At 36.5% G+C, this 17398-nt stretch overlaps 2 protein-coding genes across 5 annotated transcripts in view; both read left to right on the top strand.

Moving 5' to 3' along the window:
• The first annotated feature begins 800 nt into the window (after positions 1-800).
• On the top strand, positions 801-14054 carry rfng (RFNG O-fucosylpeptide 3-beta-N-acetylglucosaminyltransferase). 2 transcript variants are annotated; one of them, XM_016493131.1, is made up of 9 exons: positions 801-1070; positions 4674-5168; positions 8920-8968; positions 9243-9345; positions 10215-10368; positions 10989-11074; positions 11569-11734; positions 13599-13684; positions 13779-14054. In XM_016493131.1, exons 2-9 carry the CDS (start codon positions 4743-4745, stop codon positions 13843-13845), a joined length of 1137 nt encoding a protein of 378 aa, XP_016348617.1. In that variant the 5' UTR covers positions 801-1070; positions 4674-4742; the 3' UTR covers positions 13846-14054. The 2 variants fall into 2 exon arrangements, with proteins under 2 accessions (XP_016348617.1, XP_016348616.1); XM_016493130.1 differs by having other exon boundaries at positions 4657-5168.
• Positions 14055-16325: 2271 nt separating this feature from the next.
• The window catches only part of dcxr (dicarbonyl/L-xylulose reductase), a 5387-nt gene continuing 4314 nt past the window's right edge, over positions 16326-17398 (top strand). Inside the window, exons 1-2 of one of the 3 annotated variants that reach the window (XM_016493132.1) lie at positions 16326-16408; positions 16478-16603. In XM_016493132.1, coding sequence (XP_016348618.1) covers positions 16552-16603 — 52 coding nt within the window. In that variant the 5' untranslated portion in view covers positions 16326-16408; positions 16478-16551. Of the gene's footprint in view, positions 16604-17398 lie in introns of all 3 variants that reach the window. The other 2 variants (XM_016493134.1, XM_016493133.1) reach the window with 2 other exon arrangements.

Here is a 17398-nt window from a genome sequence, read left to right as displayed (position 1 = left end):
TATAAAATAAAAAGAGGTTACAATTTTTAAGAACAAATAAATGATTAATAGTGAATATATGCTATATTAATGTCAAAAGTACAGGATCAGGAAGCAGATACATGCAGAATTTTAAGTCTTCGAGGAAAAAAAAATAATAATAAAATAAATAAAAAAAACTTACTCTTACAAAATTTAAACCTGTGTATAAAATAGTTTGCCAAAAAGAAAATTTCGATCGATTTAATCAAAAAATCGATTAAATAAACACATAAAACACTTCTCTCTCAAAAATGTGTACAACCAAGAATAACATTTTCATATTACAATATTGTAATTGTAATTGTATACAATATTGTATACAATATACAATATTTTGGGGAAGTCGTGGCCTAATGGTTAGAGAGTCGGACTCATAACCCAAAGGTTGTGGGTTCGAGTCTCGTACCGGCAGGGATTGAAGGTAGGGGGAGGGAATGCACAGCGCTCTCTCCCACCTTCAATACCACGACTGAGGTGCCCTTGAGCAAGGCACCGAACCCACAACTGCTCCCCGGGCGCCGCAGCATAAATGGCTGCCCACTGCTCCGGGTGTGTGTTCACGGTGTGTGTGTGTTCACTGCTGTGTGTGTGCACTTAGGATGGGTTAAATGCAGAGCACTAATTCCGAGTATGGGTCACCATACTTGGCCACATGTTACGTCACGTCACGTCAAAGGGATATCAGGACTCAAAAACAGCTGGTTAAAGTGCAATTTCAGCAGAAGGACTTAGTGACGACATCCTCTGCTGCATCACGTCACATCCGCCAGAGGGCGCTGATATCAAAGCATGCGAAGCATCTACAGAAAGCACAATGTAGCTGTAATGTATCTTATGTATCTTTGGCACAGTCACAGAGGTCATTCAAAACAGCAGCACCGCAGCAGTGATTCAGAGCTGAGCGGGAGAGTCTCTGAGCTTCGGGAGGAGCTTTGAAGAAGTCAAAGCAGGAACAATAAGCAGATGGATCTGGAAGAGTCGACGAGGAGCGGCACGACTCTTTTATTATTTGGTTAAAAGTCTCTAGGATGACCGTCCGGTGGCTCTCGGTAAGGGACGAACTCGTGTCTGGCCAAAGCAGACAAAGTTTGCTTATTTTTGCAAGTTGAATGGCTTTATTTGACCTTTGCTCGGTTTGTGTAAACGTTCGGTTCGTACAGAAATGTTGCGAAAACTGTGTCTAAATGGTGCAGGTCACTTCAGGTCAGACAAAGAAGTGATTTTTGGACCTGGTCTGAATGTCCTGTTGTGTATTGGACTTCATGTAACATTGAAGTACCGTGGTATTTTTGATGCACAGAAGTTTCATGTAAATAATAGGGTATTTGGATATAGTAGTCATTCTAAACTTTGCACTCTTTTATGTCTCAAGTGTTATTTGTATTATTATTATTTTAATATTATTAAAAGAATAGTTTTTCGGTAACACTTTACAATATGGTTCCATTAGTTAATGTATTAGAGTATTACATTTATTACAGTTTTTATTAATCTTTGTTAATGTTAGTTAATAAAAATGCAGTCGATCATTGTTCATGTTCATTCACGGTGCATTAACTCGTGTTAAAAAGCACAACTTTTGATTTTAATAATGCATTAGTAAATGTTGGAATTGACATGAACTAAGATTAATAAATGCTGTAGAAATATTGTTAATGCTTAGTTCATGCTAACTAAAGTAGTTAACTAACGACATTTCTTTGTGTTATATGTCATCTTAGATTTTAGCAAATGGCTGCAATATAACAAAGAGTGAAAAATTTAAGGGGGTCTGAATACTTTCCGTACCCACTGTAAATGTAACAAATTATTATTAATAAACACGTCAATAACACACACACACACACACACACACACACACACACATATATATATATATATATATATATACATGTGTGTATACATTGCAGGCTGTTTTAAACACCTTGTCAGTTCAATTTTGTTTTATTTACTAAATACAAAAATTCATAGTGTAATAGTTAAGAAAGAATAAATATACATATGTGATTACTAGTAGGCATAATTTAATTTATATGAAATTCAAATTCATTATTACTAAATAATTTAACACTAACCATAAGTAAGACTAAATAATGCATGTAAACCCCAGATGCAGATTTTTTATCTTAAAACATGAAAAATTATTACAAAAATCTTCATTAATACATATGTAAAACCATCATAATCTAAACAAAGAATGAAATAATCATAAACCATTTCAGTATTTATTATGTGATGATTTATATCTTTTTTTCTGGCATTATATTCACCACGTTGAACAGTTTTTGTACCAAAAGTACTTTCTAATCAAGCTTTGATTTTGTCACATTATACAAAAAAAGAAAATATGATTTAATTGTGTGTTCAGGATACATAAACTTCTAGCAGTGAAATGAGCCTTAGACTAGACTCAGTACCACTTACATACTTCGGTCTGGAACATATGAAAGCTTATTTCTGCCATGGAATAAAAAAATAAAAAAGGTAATTGCGACACTGTGTAGGCCTGTCACGATAACAACTTTTTGTTGTGCGATGTATTGCCCCAGAAATAATTGCGATAAGAGCACAACTTTTGATTTTAATAATGCATTAGTAAATGTTGGAATTGACATGAACTAAGATTAATAAATGCTGTAGAAATATTGTTAATGCTTAGTTCATGCTAACTAAAGTAGTTAACTAACGACATTTCTTTGTGTTATATGTCATCTTAACACTTTGTTGGACATTTATTTACATTTACACTTGTCCCAGTCACATTTTCAATCTTAAGACACGAACATTTATTTTATAGAATATATAATCATAATGTAACAGCATAATAATGCAAGAAGGCCTACACACTTCCAAATGACAACAAACATTTAATTTTTAAGAATATTTAGATTATGGAAATTGAGTATAAAAATATTAGATACCTTAAAAAACCTGAATAAATAGCAAATAAACCTTCTCTAACAAAAAGTGCAAAGTAGAAAAAAAGAAAAATGCACAAAGAACTACACAATCCCTACTTAGCAGTCAGATGTCCGTATGCACAAAGACACAGATCCCTAAACAAGGCCATATCTGCAGATGAAACTTTTGTAGAAGCATTTTTTAATTTTTTACTAGCACCTTATGACTACACCACGCTATGTACAAGAAGCTGCAAAAGACACAGGCGCAAGTGGAATGTACAAAACATGGTGACATTAATTTAAGTAAATATAATGGGCGATATATTACGTCACCAAAAATTATTGAGGTTATGTACATATATTGCGCGATAAGTCGATATATTGATTATTGCGACAGGCCTAACACTGTGTCTTTTTTTTTTTAAGTTATAAACTCGTAATTGTGAGTTTACATCATTTACATTTTATCTGAATTGATTTTACATCTTGCAGTTCTGTTTTATATATTTATCTCACAATTCAGAGTTTTCTTTTTAGAATAGTGAGCAAACATCTTGCAGTTCAGCACAGACAAGCGTCATCATACAAACACTGGCATGTCTCAGTGCTGGTAAATCAGCACTTTTGGGATGCCAGTCAAATTAAAAGACCAGCATTAATTGTTATATAAATAAAAATACAAAAAAATTAAATATTTGCATTAAGGTGCATCACACTTAGAAGAGTTTTTAGCTGGTCTTGAGTATGAATATGATTTCATGCTGACTCTGCAGCCTTCAGCTTCCACATCTGTGACTGCTTGAGGTATCATTTCAACTCTGAAAATAGAAGACAGGAAGTGGCTCGCATTGATGGCTTAGGCTGTTATTAGGGCTGACAGATGCTCGCCAGTGCCAAAATGAAACCGAATGCATATGCTTTCTTTGGATTGCACAATGCACTTCTAGGGGAATAAAAGAAAACATGTTTGAACATTTAAAGAGCCTGGCAGGTTTGTTCATGTTCAGCTAATGATTCATTTAAGATTAATTACATGAATCTATTAAAGGAATAGTTCACCCAAATATGAAAGTTTGCTGAATGTACTCATCTTCAGTCCATCCAAGATGTAGATGAGTTTGTTTCTTCATCAGATTTGGAGAAATGTAGCACTCCATCACTTGCTCACCAATGGATCCTCTGCAGTGAATGGGTGCCGTCAGAATGAGAGTCCAAACAGCTGATAAAAACATCACAATAATCCACAAATAATCAACACAACTCCAGTCCATCAGTTAACATCTTGTGAAGCCAAAAGCTGCGTGTTTGTAAGAAACAAATCCATCATTAAGACGTTTTTAACTTCAAACCATTGATTCAGGCCAAAACACGAGTCTTGTTTAAAGCTGTTTTAGACTGTTTTCCCTTGTAAACAGTGCTTGATCTGAGCATATTTCTCTCCTGATTCCTGACGTTTTCACTGAAGAAAACAATTTAATGGTTAATGGACTCATATTTTAGCTGGAAGCAATGGTTTAAAGTTAAAAATATGAATTTTTAAATTATAGACTCGCATATTTTGCTTCTCAAGATGTTAATTGATGCACTCATCTACATCTTGGATGGCCTGAGGGTGACTACATTTTCAGCACATTTTAATGTTTGGGTGCACTATTCCTTTAAGACGGTTGAGTAATTTAAAGATAATGAAACTTAATTTCTTGCTAATGCACTTGTGGTTTTGTTTACGCAGGGTCTGCAGTGATGCAGTGAAGATGGGCGCTGTTGTGGAGAGTCAGGCAGGCGTGGGCGGCTGAGCTGGCGTCGAGTACAGGAAGAATGCACTTATCCCATGTTGGCACCAACAAAATCTGCTTCCTGCTTTCCCTGGCGTTCTGTGCCCTACTGGTGCTGCTTATTCCCTCCTTACAACCTCTGCAGCGTCAGAAGGATCTGCCCCAACCTCGGCCCCGTACCAGGCCCGCCGGAGCCGGACGCAGACATGACCTCAATGGGAACCCCGGCCAAGGAAGCGATGATGCCAAGGATGGTAGTTTCATTCACCCACTTCCTCCTAGAGGCCGACCCGAGGACCCACAGAGGATGTTAGAGGGAGACGCTGCACACGCCAGATCCCCTGGGTCCCGTTCCAAAGACTCTTTGGATTTGAGAGACATTTTTATTGCTGTTAAGACCACCAGGAAATATCACAAGTCCAGATTGCAGCTCCTGTCCCAGACCTGGGTGTCCAAAGCCAAGGAACAGGTAGGGAGGTGTTTTAACTGTCTGCGTATTAATACTCACTAGTCAATTATTTTGCCATCCACTAGAGGTAAAACTCCCAATACATTCTTTTTGATCTTATTAACTAGGGATGCCACAATTTTCAATATAATATTGAACCGGCTTGGTACGACATTCACGGTTTAATTCATGCTTGTGAATTGCGGTTTTTTGTTTTGGTTTTACGTTTAAATAATTTCCGCGAGTCACGCGCTCAGATGAGGAAACGCCTCCCCACTTATAACGTGCATTTGAAAAAGCATCACATGCCGAGCATCTTCCGCTGTAATAACTTGTAATGGGAAGCGTTTCTAAACCTGTTGTCCAACAAAAGAGATCATTGTAACTAGGGCTGGACAATAATTCAATATCAATATATATCACGATATAATTTTTTTTCAATAACGGTGATATGATTCTTAAGCACATTACCAGTGTTTCCCATACATTGATTTATTTGTGGCGGCCCGCCACATAATGGATAAGAATAATATATTCTTTATAGAAAATATATTCTATACTGTAAAAAAGGCTATGTCGATTAGAAATGAATTACAAATATACTTAATTATTATGAAAATACCCGAGATGGCTTGAAGAACACAGATAAACCATATATTGTCGTAGGAGTGTTTATTGTCTTCATGTTTAATCATTCAAAACATTTCTGCCATCTTTTGATTCAGCTGTCCAGACTTCCAGATTCAATGTAATTTGGCCTATATTTCATTACTCACTTAATACATTCAATAGGCCTACATTTCTACATTAATAATATAATACATTTTGATATGAATTTCCTACATTTCTGTCACAATACCACAGTTACAGTTAGTGTTTCTAAAGGAAATCCTTTGTAAATGTTGGTGATTTGTGGATTGAAAAGTATTTAAAGTAACTGGACTGTTGTCGCACAATGTTTCTCCTGTTTTCTGTGTCAATGTTGTTGAGAATGTCAGCACCGTTTCATCTGCCTTTAAACTAGCAGAAAAATCCCAATTAGATGTTTTTTCCCCAAATTGTGCAGCCCTATGGCAAAGATAATTTAAATGTAAAAATAAGAGCAATGAGCACTGAACATTTAATTAACTATTATTAACACAAACACTTATCAACAACACCAGTAAATGCAAAAAAAAAAAAAGTCTAATATTGGTCAATATGGTTCTGATATATAGTACAACATTTTCAGGATGTTTTACAATATTTTAAAGTCATTATGAAACATAAGTAGCGATAAGTCTTTGCTTCCATATTTATAATGTTTATCGAAAAGCACAAAAAAAAAACTGTGTGGAGAGGACTTGGTTTGATCCGTCTGTTGTTGATTGGATGGTGGTTTTGGGATCTGTCATTTTGCAGCTCCTTGCAGTTGGTCAGTGCCATGTTTAAAGGTGTGAATACTCACAGTGTTCAGTGTAAACCCGTGAGCAGGAAGTGTGTCAGCTGCTCTCTGGCGGTGTGCCTGCTGCGTTTATATGTGTGGCTGTTAACGGGGATCAGTCCTGGTGCCCCTCGGGCCCCCTGCAAGAGGAAGTTCCTCAGCAACCTGAGAGCCACAGACACAAGACAGCGTGTGTTTGCTTTCATCCAAGAACATTCACTTGACTGTCAAAGGCGCCAGGGCAGCAGACACCCCCCTTCCTGAGGCCTCTCCGGAGTGCCGAGTGTGGGGCCCAGAGGGGCCCCAAGATTGACTTAACCTGTAAAACAGCGCAGCTCCATTGTTTTGCCATTGCACAACAGAGCCAAATGCCCAGGAGAAATTTCAAGCGCTCACCCGCTCAGCTTTGCTCATAAAGCCAGATTGTGTTTGGTAAAAACAGCTTCAGCATAAAGTGCCAGCTCCGCTCATGCCAGAAGAAACATTCTTTCCCTATTAGATTTGCAATGTTCAGATTTTAGGACAAAGTCCATCAACCTTATTCCTTATATGACTTTCTACTTAAATAACCTTCTGTCCTTTTTGATGCTGTTTTTTAGTTACATTTTCTGAAAAGGACCAATGAGCATTCACAGATGAATGAATGCATACATATTGAAGAGCTCATTTTGTTGGAGACGTTATGTCCTCATGGAAAGCTTTAATCCTCAGCACTGGCAAAAACAATCCTAGACATTCTCAAAGTGGCTTTGTTCAGGAGTTTTCCAAAGTCTAACTGCTTTTTACCTTAAAATACAACTTGTACAAATGACAAGCGGTATTTTATGTTTTCCCTGTTTTAAAGTGGACCTGCTCAAACATGCTATTTGTCAGAAACATCATGAGTAAGCCAGTGTTGGATCCAGAGATGGCTCTGTCCCTCTGAGGCATTTCAGCCTGGATTTCAGGAATGGTGCTCGGCTCCAGATGCCTGTGGCCTGTGCCAGCTTACAGATTGTTTTGGACATTTTTAAGGAAACATTGGGTCAGGATGCACAGAGCATTCGTGCATTCATTATTTGTTCCTTTGAAGATGTGTGTGTGTGTGTGTGTGTGTGTGTGTGTGTGTAAACTGGAACCCAAATCAGGGTTTCCCAAACTGGAGTTTGTGAGGGAACTAATTTAAATCAATCAATCCATTTTAAAATAAAAACAAAAAGTCAACAACACTAAACGTTAATTTTAATTGTTTACCCCAGGGTTATTATAGTTAACTAAAACAATCACTAAAACCACAAAAATAAATACATGTTTGTAACTTAAAATAAAATATAAAAAAATTCTGAATGTTTCCAATTTTTTGATTCAATTTTTGATTCAATTTAACTTGATGTACTAAAATAACTAAAACTGAAATAAAATTATATTATAATAATAACATTATTAAAGACAAGTGACAATACTTTAACTAAATAATACTTTAACTAAAATGAAAATGGGGTAAATACAATAAAAATAATTTTATATATTATATATAAAAAAAACAAACTATAATAGCATTTTAACAATACTGAAATAACAGTTTTCTTGCATGTAATGAGACCATTATCAGAGAACTGAGGACATGCGAATGTGTCATTATTAAATAATAACTTAAAATCTCAGCGGGTACTTCAAGTAAATATTTTAGGTCAAACACGGTCAACTTACAAAAATATTTCAGTATATTTCAGACTCGCAAAATTTCAGAATTCCTGGTAGCCCTTCGGGCAGGCATTCTTCAGATTTTGGTATTTTGGTAAATGAATTTAACTAGCCTGAATAAAAAAATATATCGACTGAACTTCACTGTGGACAAATCAGCATGATCGAAAACTTCAGTGATTGTATTTTTTCTTTAAATAACAAGTCAAGAGTGTAGGAGTGCAACGGATCATATTGTGGGTATTGAGTAAAAAAAAAAAGTTATTTAAAGAACACTTAAAGAAGTACTCTCTTTCGCCTCTTCTTGCACTTGAATGGTTTAAAATGTTTAAATTGGCAAGACTTCGAAACACGGCGAATGATCACTTACGATCCGTTTCATCCCTGCAAGCAGGTGAACAACGTGAATCAAGGAAGGGATTGTATTTTGCTATTTAAGATAGCTGGTCGGGCAGGGAGGTGATACATTTTGATAGCCCTACTAGAAAACACAATAGCCCTGGGATGTCAGGCTAGCGATTTTGCAAGCCCTAATGTGTAAATTGTGTAATTTCAGCCTTACAAGTCTTCACAGTTCTTGTCACTACATCTCAGGCTCCTGCAGATTGTTTTTGAGTGAACGCTGAGCTTTCATGTGGCAGTGAACTTTGACTTACTCTGTTTCAGACGTTTATCTTCACTGATGGCGAGGATAAGGAGCTCCGACATAAAGCAGGTAACATTCTTATGGAAGTTGTTGAGACAGGTAAACCTGCTCTGAGCAGATAAATAACCACCTTCATTTTAAAGCTTCAAATTTAGAGAGAAATCTAGATGTCATAGTAAAATCTCTTTAATCGCCTAACCGACCATCCTGACTCATGCCTAGTGAGAAGAACCTCATATTCATGCTTCATTTCATCATGACACGGACTATGTCATGTGAAATAATTGAATGTCTAAACATCCTGATGTCATATAAATCATTGTCATGTCATTGTCTCCTCAAGGGCTGAACATCATCAACACCAACTGCTCCGCGGCTCATACGCGTCAAGCCCTGTGCTGCAAGATGTCTGTGGAGTATGACAAGTTCATCGAGTCACAGAAAAAGTTGAGTTCATCTTAAGGCCACGTGTGCCACATTTTCATGCTGCTAAATAGAAAAGCTCTTAATGGACATGTAGTGCATTAAATCATAGCGTACAGTCATCATACAGCCATTATCAGCAGATGTTTCATTCATTTACACTACTGGTCAAAAATTTAGAATAAGTAAGATTTTGTGATGTCCTTTTTTTCTCACCAAGACTGCATCTGGTGATAAATGCAGTAAAAACAGTAATATTGAGAAATATTATTACAATTTAAAATGTTTTTCTATTTTAATGCATTTCAAAATGTCATTTTTTCCTGTGATGTAAAAAATTTTTTTGCTGTTTAATATTTCTGTGGAAACCGTGATACACTACCATACCATAATTGGGGGTATATAAGATTAAAATAAAGAAATTAATCATTTTTGTTCAGCAAGGACATATTCAATTGATCAAAAGTGACCGTAAAAACATTTTTATTTCGAATAAAACTATAGTTTTTAACTTTCTATTCAACAAAGAATCCAGGGAAAAAAAATTTTATTATGATTTCCACAAAAAAGGATGCAGCACAACTGTTTTCAACATTGATAATAATCAGAAATGTTTCTTGAGCAGCAAATCAGCATATTAGAATGATTTCTGAAGATCATGTGACACTGAAGAGTGGAGTAATGATGCTGAAAATTCAGCTGCGGATCACAGAAATAAATTACTATTTTACAATATATTCACATAGAAAACAGCTATTTGAAGTTGTAATAATATTTCACAATATTACTGTTTTTACTCTATTTTTGATCAAATAAATGCAGTTTTGGTGAGTAGAAGAGATAGACATTTGACAGGCAATGAGACAGTGGTTTCATGTGTGCTGTTCTGCAGGTGGTTCTGTCACATGGATGATGATAACTACGTGATCCTGCCAAGTTTGCTGGAGCTGCTGTCGTCCTACTCTCACACACAGGACGTGTATCTGGGCAGACCCAGTCTGGACCATCCCATAGAGGCCGCTGAGAGGGTCAAGAGCGACGGATCGGTGAGCCGTCTTGTCTTTTGATTTAAAAGAGAGGGTAGGGCTAATGAAGCGGTGGAGACCAGGGGCCAGTTGCATAAACTTAGCCTCTATGTCAAGACAGTGTCTTCAGAACTAGTCTGACCAACTAGCATTTAGCCAAGGGGTAATCAGTCTTATTTTTTGGATTCAGCTTAGACTAATCTATGTTTTTATGTAACCAAATAAAAAAAAATATGACCTGTCTTAAAGAAAAAAAATTAGATGACTAACTTGTAAGACTAGTCTAAATCTTTTATGCAACCGACTTTTTATTTCTGTGATCAAAGCTGAATTTTCAGCATCATTACTCCAGTCTTCAGTGTCACATGATCTTCAGAAATCATTCTAATATGCTGATTTGCTGCTCAAGAAACATTTCTGATTATTATCAATGTTAAAAACAGTTGTGCTGCTTCATGTTTTTATGAAAACCGTGGTACATTTTATTTTTCAGGATTCTTTGATGAATAGAAAGTTCAAAAAACTGCATTTATTTGACATAGAAATCTGGCTTTACTGTCACTTTTGATCGATTTAATGCATCTTTGCCTAAGAAAAACAGTAGTTTAGAAACAGTAGTTTATCGTGAATATCTTCTGCAGGTATCAGTGAAGTTCTGGTTTGCGACTGGAGGTGCTGGATTCTGCATCAGCCGAGGCTTAGCTCTCAAAATGAGTCCATGGGCAAGGTAAGTTAATTTTTAATCTTCGCTCAGTGATCTTACACTGATTATGCTGTCAGAAATTGTGTAAGGTCATGAAAATGCCATAAAGTGTTAATTTTTGGTAAGAAAGGTCATACACTGTTTAAGCAAAACAAAACTGACATGCATAAATTTCTGCCTGTTTTCCAAATCCACTTCACATGTAAACACATCTTTCAGCATTCTTGTCAGCTTTATTCAGCGTGCACATGACTGACTATGCAGTCATTTTGACAACTTATATTTATATATTCAAGACACCATCATTTCAAAATCATGTGTAAACCGCTATTTCCATGGTTGGTTCGTGAATTTGCATGTAGGCCTCTAAAACAGGTTTACATGCAAATCGATAAGATGTCTTTTGGTAGTTATCAGTGTTTTGGCATACATGTAAGCACATCCTTTTTACACTGAATTAAAGTCCTTGTGTGAATTGCTATTGGAAACATATTTTCTTTTTTCTTTCTCTCTCACAGTCTTGGAAACTTCATTACAACTGCAGAGAAGATCCGCCTTCCGGACGACTGTACAGTAGGTTACATCATCGAGGCTTTGCTGGAAGTTCCACTGACACACACAGGCCTGTTCCACTCACACCTGGAGAATCTGCAGAGACTCCCAACAGACAACATACTCAAACAGGTCAGATCACTGAATGGCCCATGGGCTAAAAGTGGGGATTTCTCCAGATGTCCAGCATAATGTGTAAAACAGACATATTAAACGTTTCCACAGTTGCACTTATTAAAGCAAACAGGTTTTTTTGCAATCCTGCATAATTTGTCATTTAAGCGCAAAATAATCACTTTCTGACACATTAGTATGAAAAAGAGACATGCATAAATGAGAAAGCGTGGATGTTTAAAAAAAAAAAAAAAGAGTTATTAAGTGCAATAAGCTGCTGCACACATGCTTAAACAGTCAAATGCACACCAAATTGCAAATGGTAAAAGTGTATAAATGTTTGCAAAAAAAATCTGATGTCTATACTGATATATATTGGATCTGTGAATTAAGTCTTAAAGGGCCTGTTTACACCTGGTCATTTCATGCGTTTTCGCTGATCGGATATCTATCTGATTTGTTAAAACGTTTCCATTTACACTTGGCCACATAAATGTGTCGTCGCAGAACGGATTTAAATCCGATCTTCAATTCCCGCGCTATATTCAAATTTAATGGAGTTCACGTCAACGAAATCAAAAGATAAGCGCTGCATTTTATTAATTATCAGCTCATTTCAAGATCAAAGACCGCAGTAGGAGAGCGCATTCATACATGTCATCGGCACTGGAAAGATAAGTTTGTCTTACTACTTTTAATGAAGATGATTGTGTGTTGAGCGTCTGCGTCTTACTTTGTTTAATTCGCGGCAGTTTGCACGTCGGCTTGCTGAAGAGATGCTCAGCTACTCGTCCGCAGTTATGCGTGTTGCATTAGCACAGTCATATCTGACTATAATGTCATATAGCCTATTACACGCTCTCACGCGTTTATTATTTTAACATTTTGGGAGGAGTAAAATTTACATATGTGGTTTCAACAACCAGATGCATTTACACTTGTCCAGTTTCGTCTGGAATGCGGCACCAGACCACCTCCTGAAGTGGTTTGAGCGATCGGATTTATATCTGTCTCGAATGCGTTTAAGAGGGCATTTACACCTGGTCTTTTCATGAGCTATCCGATCAGACAAAACGCATGAAGTGACCAGGTGTAAACAGCCCCAAAGTGACTCTAGCCTAATATACCCGTCGCTGTCCGTGTCATTTAATGTTAATCAAACAACAAAAGACAGAGAAAATCTCTCACTGCTCTTGATTCAGTAATATTAGTAGCTTTAATAAGATTCAGTATATGTCATTCATACGTCATAATAGTGTTTTACATTGTGAATTGTATGTAGGAATTCAATTTTACATTTGAATATTCAATTTCTGTACTGTTTGTTTTCACCTGAATACTAAACCTACTTGAAAAAAATTAAAGCACTCTTTATTTCATTTGTATCTTTGTATATTTGTTTCTTTGTTCTTATTTTTAATAACAGAAAATATTGTATAAAAGTTTTAAAAAGGCAAAAATAAACAAGATTTCTTCTTTTTTTTTTTTTACCTGTAATGTTTGACTATTGTACATATAGTGTCATACATAATATGGTAAATATTATAAAAATAACAGTGCAAATTTCCCTCAAAATTCTGGAAATTACCACCATATAATCAGTGATTTTGATCACAACAAAAATCACCCAAAGATTGTGAAATCCTGTCGTGACTGGTTAATGTTGTAGCACCATGGTTGTCCAAACTAGCATACACTCGCGGTGTTTCTAAAGCAGTGTTTGATAGTGTCCTGTGCAGCTGGATTTGGCTTTGATCCCAGATTGTTCCCACACACTTAATTTACCCCATCTGTGTAAATATATATCCCACTTAAATAATACTCCAGTCCAATGATGATCGAGATCCTCACAGGTTCTGTGTTTCTTTGCTGTCCTCCATAGGTGACCCTCAGTTATGGTGGATTCGAGAACAGGAGGAATGTTGTCAGTGTTGGAGGAGCGTTCTCATTGGCTGAAGACCCTACACGGTACACTAAATACATACAGTCTTGAAACACATAGCTTTTCTATTACTTCAAAAAGTTTTAGTGCAAGACTATTAAGCAACTATTATCTCTTCAGGTTTAAAACGGTTCACTGCCTACTCTACCCAGACACAGAATGGTGCCCACGCAGGACTCGTCACTGACCTCTGGGATACGAATGCCTCATCACGGAGCAGAGACCTTTCCATAAATCTCTTCATACCAAAATAATACTCAGAGTAACTGAGCTGGTTGGCAGTATGTAAAGGCAGTTAAAGGAATAGGGAGTAAAAAGTTAAGGAAAGGAATAAGGAATCCAAAAATGAAACTTTGTTGAAAATGTGCTCACCTACAAGCCATCCAAGATTTAGATGAGTTTGTTTCTTCATCATATTTGTATAAATGTAGCATTCCATCACCAATGGATGCTCTGCAGTGAATGGGTGCCGTCAGAATGAGAGTCCAAACAGCTGATAAAAACATCACGATGATCCACATGACAAATAAATTTGATTTGTAAACAGTGCTTGATCTGTGCATATTTCACTCCTGATTCAGATGAGATGTGTTTTTCATTGTAAAAAGCAATATTATGGAGCGAGGACTCCTATTTTGGCCAGAATCAATGGTTTGAAGTTAAAAATGTCTTAATGCTGTTTTTGTTTTTCACAGCTTTTCACTTCCTAAGATGTTAACTGATGCACTGGAGTGGTGTGGATTACTGTGATGTTTTTATCAGCTGTTTGGACTCTCATTCTGACGGCACCCATTCACTGCAGAGGAGCTCTTGCTGAGCAAGTGATGGAATGCTACATTTCTCCAAATCTGTTCCGATGGAGAAAAAGTTTAATTTTTGAGTGAACTATTCATTCAACAAGTAGTTTTTGTTTGGTACTTTCTACATTTATATGGTGAAACAGGGTGGCTGTAGTTTATTAAACACATTTTTGTGTTGCCAAGTGATTTTCACATATTGAGTCCCTGTTGTAAGTGTTTTGACAGGATTGTGCTGTCTCTCAGATTTACTGGGGGATTTTTCGTTGAAATGATTCAAGACACATTTTTGTGGCTTTGACATCATCTTTATAGTCCTCTTTTTCCTTTGGGCCGTAAATATGCCCACGCAAGCCTTTAAATTTGTGTGCAAAATGCCTGTAAGGATGAGAAAAACTGTATCGATGCAGTTTTATAGTATTTTTTTTTTTTTCCAGATTTCTGCAGCCCAGCTCATCTGCTGCCAATGCTTTTCAGCTTGTGTTCTTCTCTGTTCATGATTTGTGGATCCAGGCTGCAGTTGCACTCAGTATGTCTCTAGACTTGCAGGCAAACGTTCTTGTTTGGAGTCGAGCAGTTGGATATATATATATACAGACCAAAAAGAAATTGTTGTAATCAGTCCAATTTTAATCATGTATCCAATCTTCAGTATTGAATTATTTCCATTGAACACCAGTGTGAGTGTGGTGACTAGAAACATGAGTGTTTTAAATGTTGTTTAATATACTGTTCACATGATCCTCCTGATATTTGCACAAACACGTTCCTCACTGCAGGCCAGTGGTTTGCGTAAACATGCCAAAACTACACTATGGTTTCTCTTTCGTTAATAGTGACAAACCTTTTGCTCTCCGTTAACAGAAATGCTGTTGCAGTTGACTTTTTTTTTTTTTTTGCACCTCTTGTTTTTTTTAATCTGATGAATTGATTATGATGTGAAGTATGATTTTCATTTTAATAAATGTATTTATTATGCATGTGCCAGTGTATGCGTGATTCATTTGAACACAATGCTGCTGCTGGTCTATAATATTAAGATGTACAGTAATACTTAACATGTCTTTCATGGAAGAGTAGTTGATTAATTATTATTAGATTTTTTTTTTCTTGAGACCACTGGGTGTAAGTGTTGATTAACTCTCAGTCTTATGAAATTCATGCAACATATTTTCAAAACCAATTTATTGAAATGCTGTATATAAATAATAAATTACCCAATTGTAGCTTAATCAGGGTTTGATTCCCAGGGAATGTATGAACTGATAAAATGTTACTCTAAGTTGCTTATTCTGATTTATGCATGACAGTGAATTAATTTGCTCTCAAATCTTGGTATTTTAGCCATTGAATGATCCTTAAAGGACCCCGTAGGAACTGTTCAAGATGGTTATTCTGCTTGTTATTTTACAGTCATAAGATATTTAGATCTTATTTCGAAGGCATAATTATCTTTTAAGAATTTCTTTGGCTTTATATTATAGAGATTATAATAAAATAACTATTCAAAAGAAAACCACAGGCTTCAGGACTTGCATTTCAACAGAAAGCTAAAGCTCAAACCAAATAAAATGCGGGTTTACAGAAGATTTAAATTTCAGTCTCGTACTCAAGCCTTCATTGGGGGCCCCAAAAATCAGGAGCCACGAAGAAGAAGCCTAAAGATAAACACTTGTTCAAGTAAAGTTGCCTTATGATTATTTGCCCATAGTCCTACTGACAATATTAATCACTAATGAAAACTAAACTGAAACTAAAAACTGGGTCGTGTACTAACTGTGATCGATTGCACCGAAGTGCCTTCTGTCTTCACATTAATAACAGGTTTAAAAAAAACAACAGCTTTGTTATGTGAGGAGGTCATGTGACAAGTACAGACACTCTGCTGACAGTTCGGCTTTCCTGTCCAGAGTGAACTTCGCTCAGTCAGACACACATCAGACTGAAACTGAGGTTTGTAGAGAATCATAAAGCTTTCATGCAACGTTTTTGCGCTGTTAAACACTCCGGTTTCGCCTGCAGTGTTTGCATTGTGACGCCAAACGGACTGCTTCACGGCTGATTGTGTGGCTGAACTTGGGCTGCATAAAGAAAGTATGGAGATAACATTTAGCGGAAAGCGTGCTTTGGTGACTGGAGCTGGCAAAGGTAAGCTTTCATACTTAAAGGGACATTTACCCTGCTTAAAAAAAAACAAAAAACAGCTAAATCCAGCCTAAGCTGGTTTTAGCTGGTCGTCCAGCCTGGTCATAGCTGGTCAGCAGGCTGGTTTTAGAGGGGGTTTGGCCACTTCTTTAGCTGGTCAGGCTGGGAGACCAGCTTAAACCAGCTAAGACCAGCTAACCAGTTTAGGCTGGATTTAGCTTTTTTTTTTTTTTTCCAGCAGGGTTCACCCAAACATTCAGCCATCATCACCCTCGCTACAAATTTCGATACAAAAGGAGAGATACACTCTTTTCCATTCATTTACTAATGAATCGCGACTTAAGATGCATCAAAAAGGAGATAAAATCACCATAAAAGTATACTATTAATTATACTATACACTATACATTTCGGTTATCTTAATACCCTAGGGACTGAGAGGGACAGGCACATTTTGGAAAGTTCATGAGAGAAGTGCAAAGTCCGATTAGGGAACAAATTATTTATGTATGCATGTATGTATGTATGCATTTATTTACTTATTTATTTATATATTTTTATTTTTTTATTATTCCTTTACATTAAGGCTAAAACAAATATATAACATGAAAGAAGATATTTTGAAAAAGGATTTTTTTTTTTACGCACAGTGGAAGGCAGTGGTAACCAAAACAGTGTAGTTCCCTTTCATGGGAACTTCGAACTGCGTCCTCTAGGGGTCGCTATGAGAAACCTAGAGGACGCAGTGTCTCGTTCCCTACTCAGGGAACCATGGTTACATAAGTAACCTGAGACGTT

This window comes from Sinocyclocheilus anshuiensis, unplaced genomic scaffold (genome assembly GCF_001515605.1).
Source record: "Sinocyclocheilus anshuiensis isolate Anshui unplaced genomic scaffold, SAMN03320099.WGS_v1.1 scaffold546, whole genome shotgun sequence".
Classification (NCBI taxonomy): Eukaryota; Metazoa; Chordata; class Actinopteri; order Cypriniformes; family Cyprinidae; genus Sinocyclocheilus; species Sinocyclocheilus anshuiensis.
This window is presented reverse-complemented; position numbering and strand designations above follow the sequence as displayed.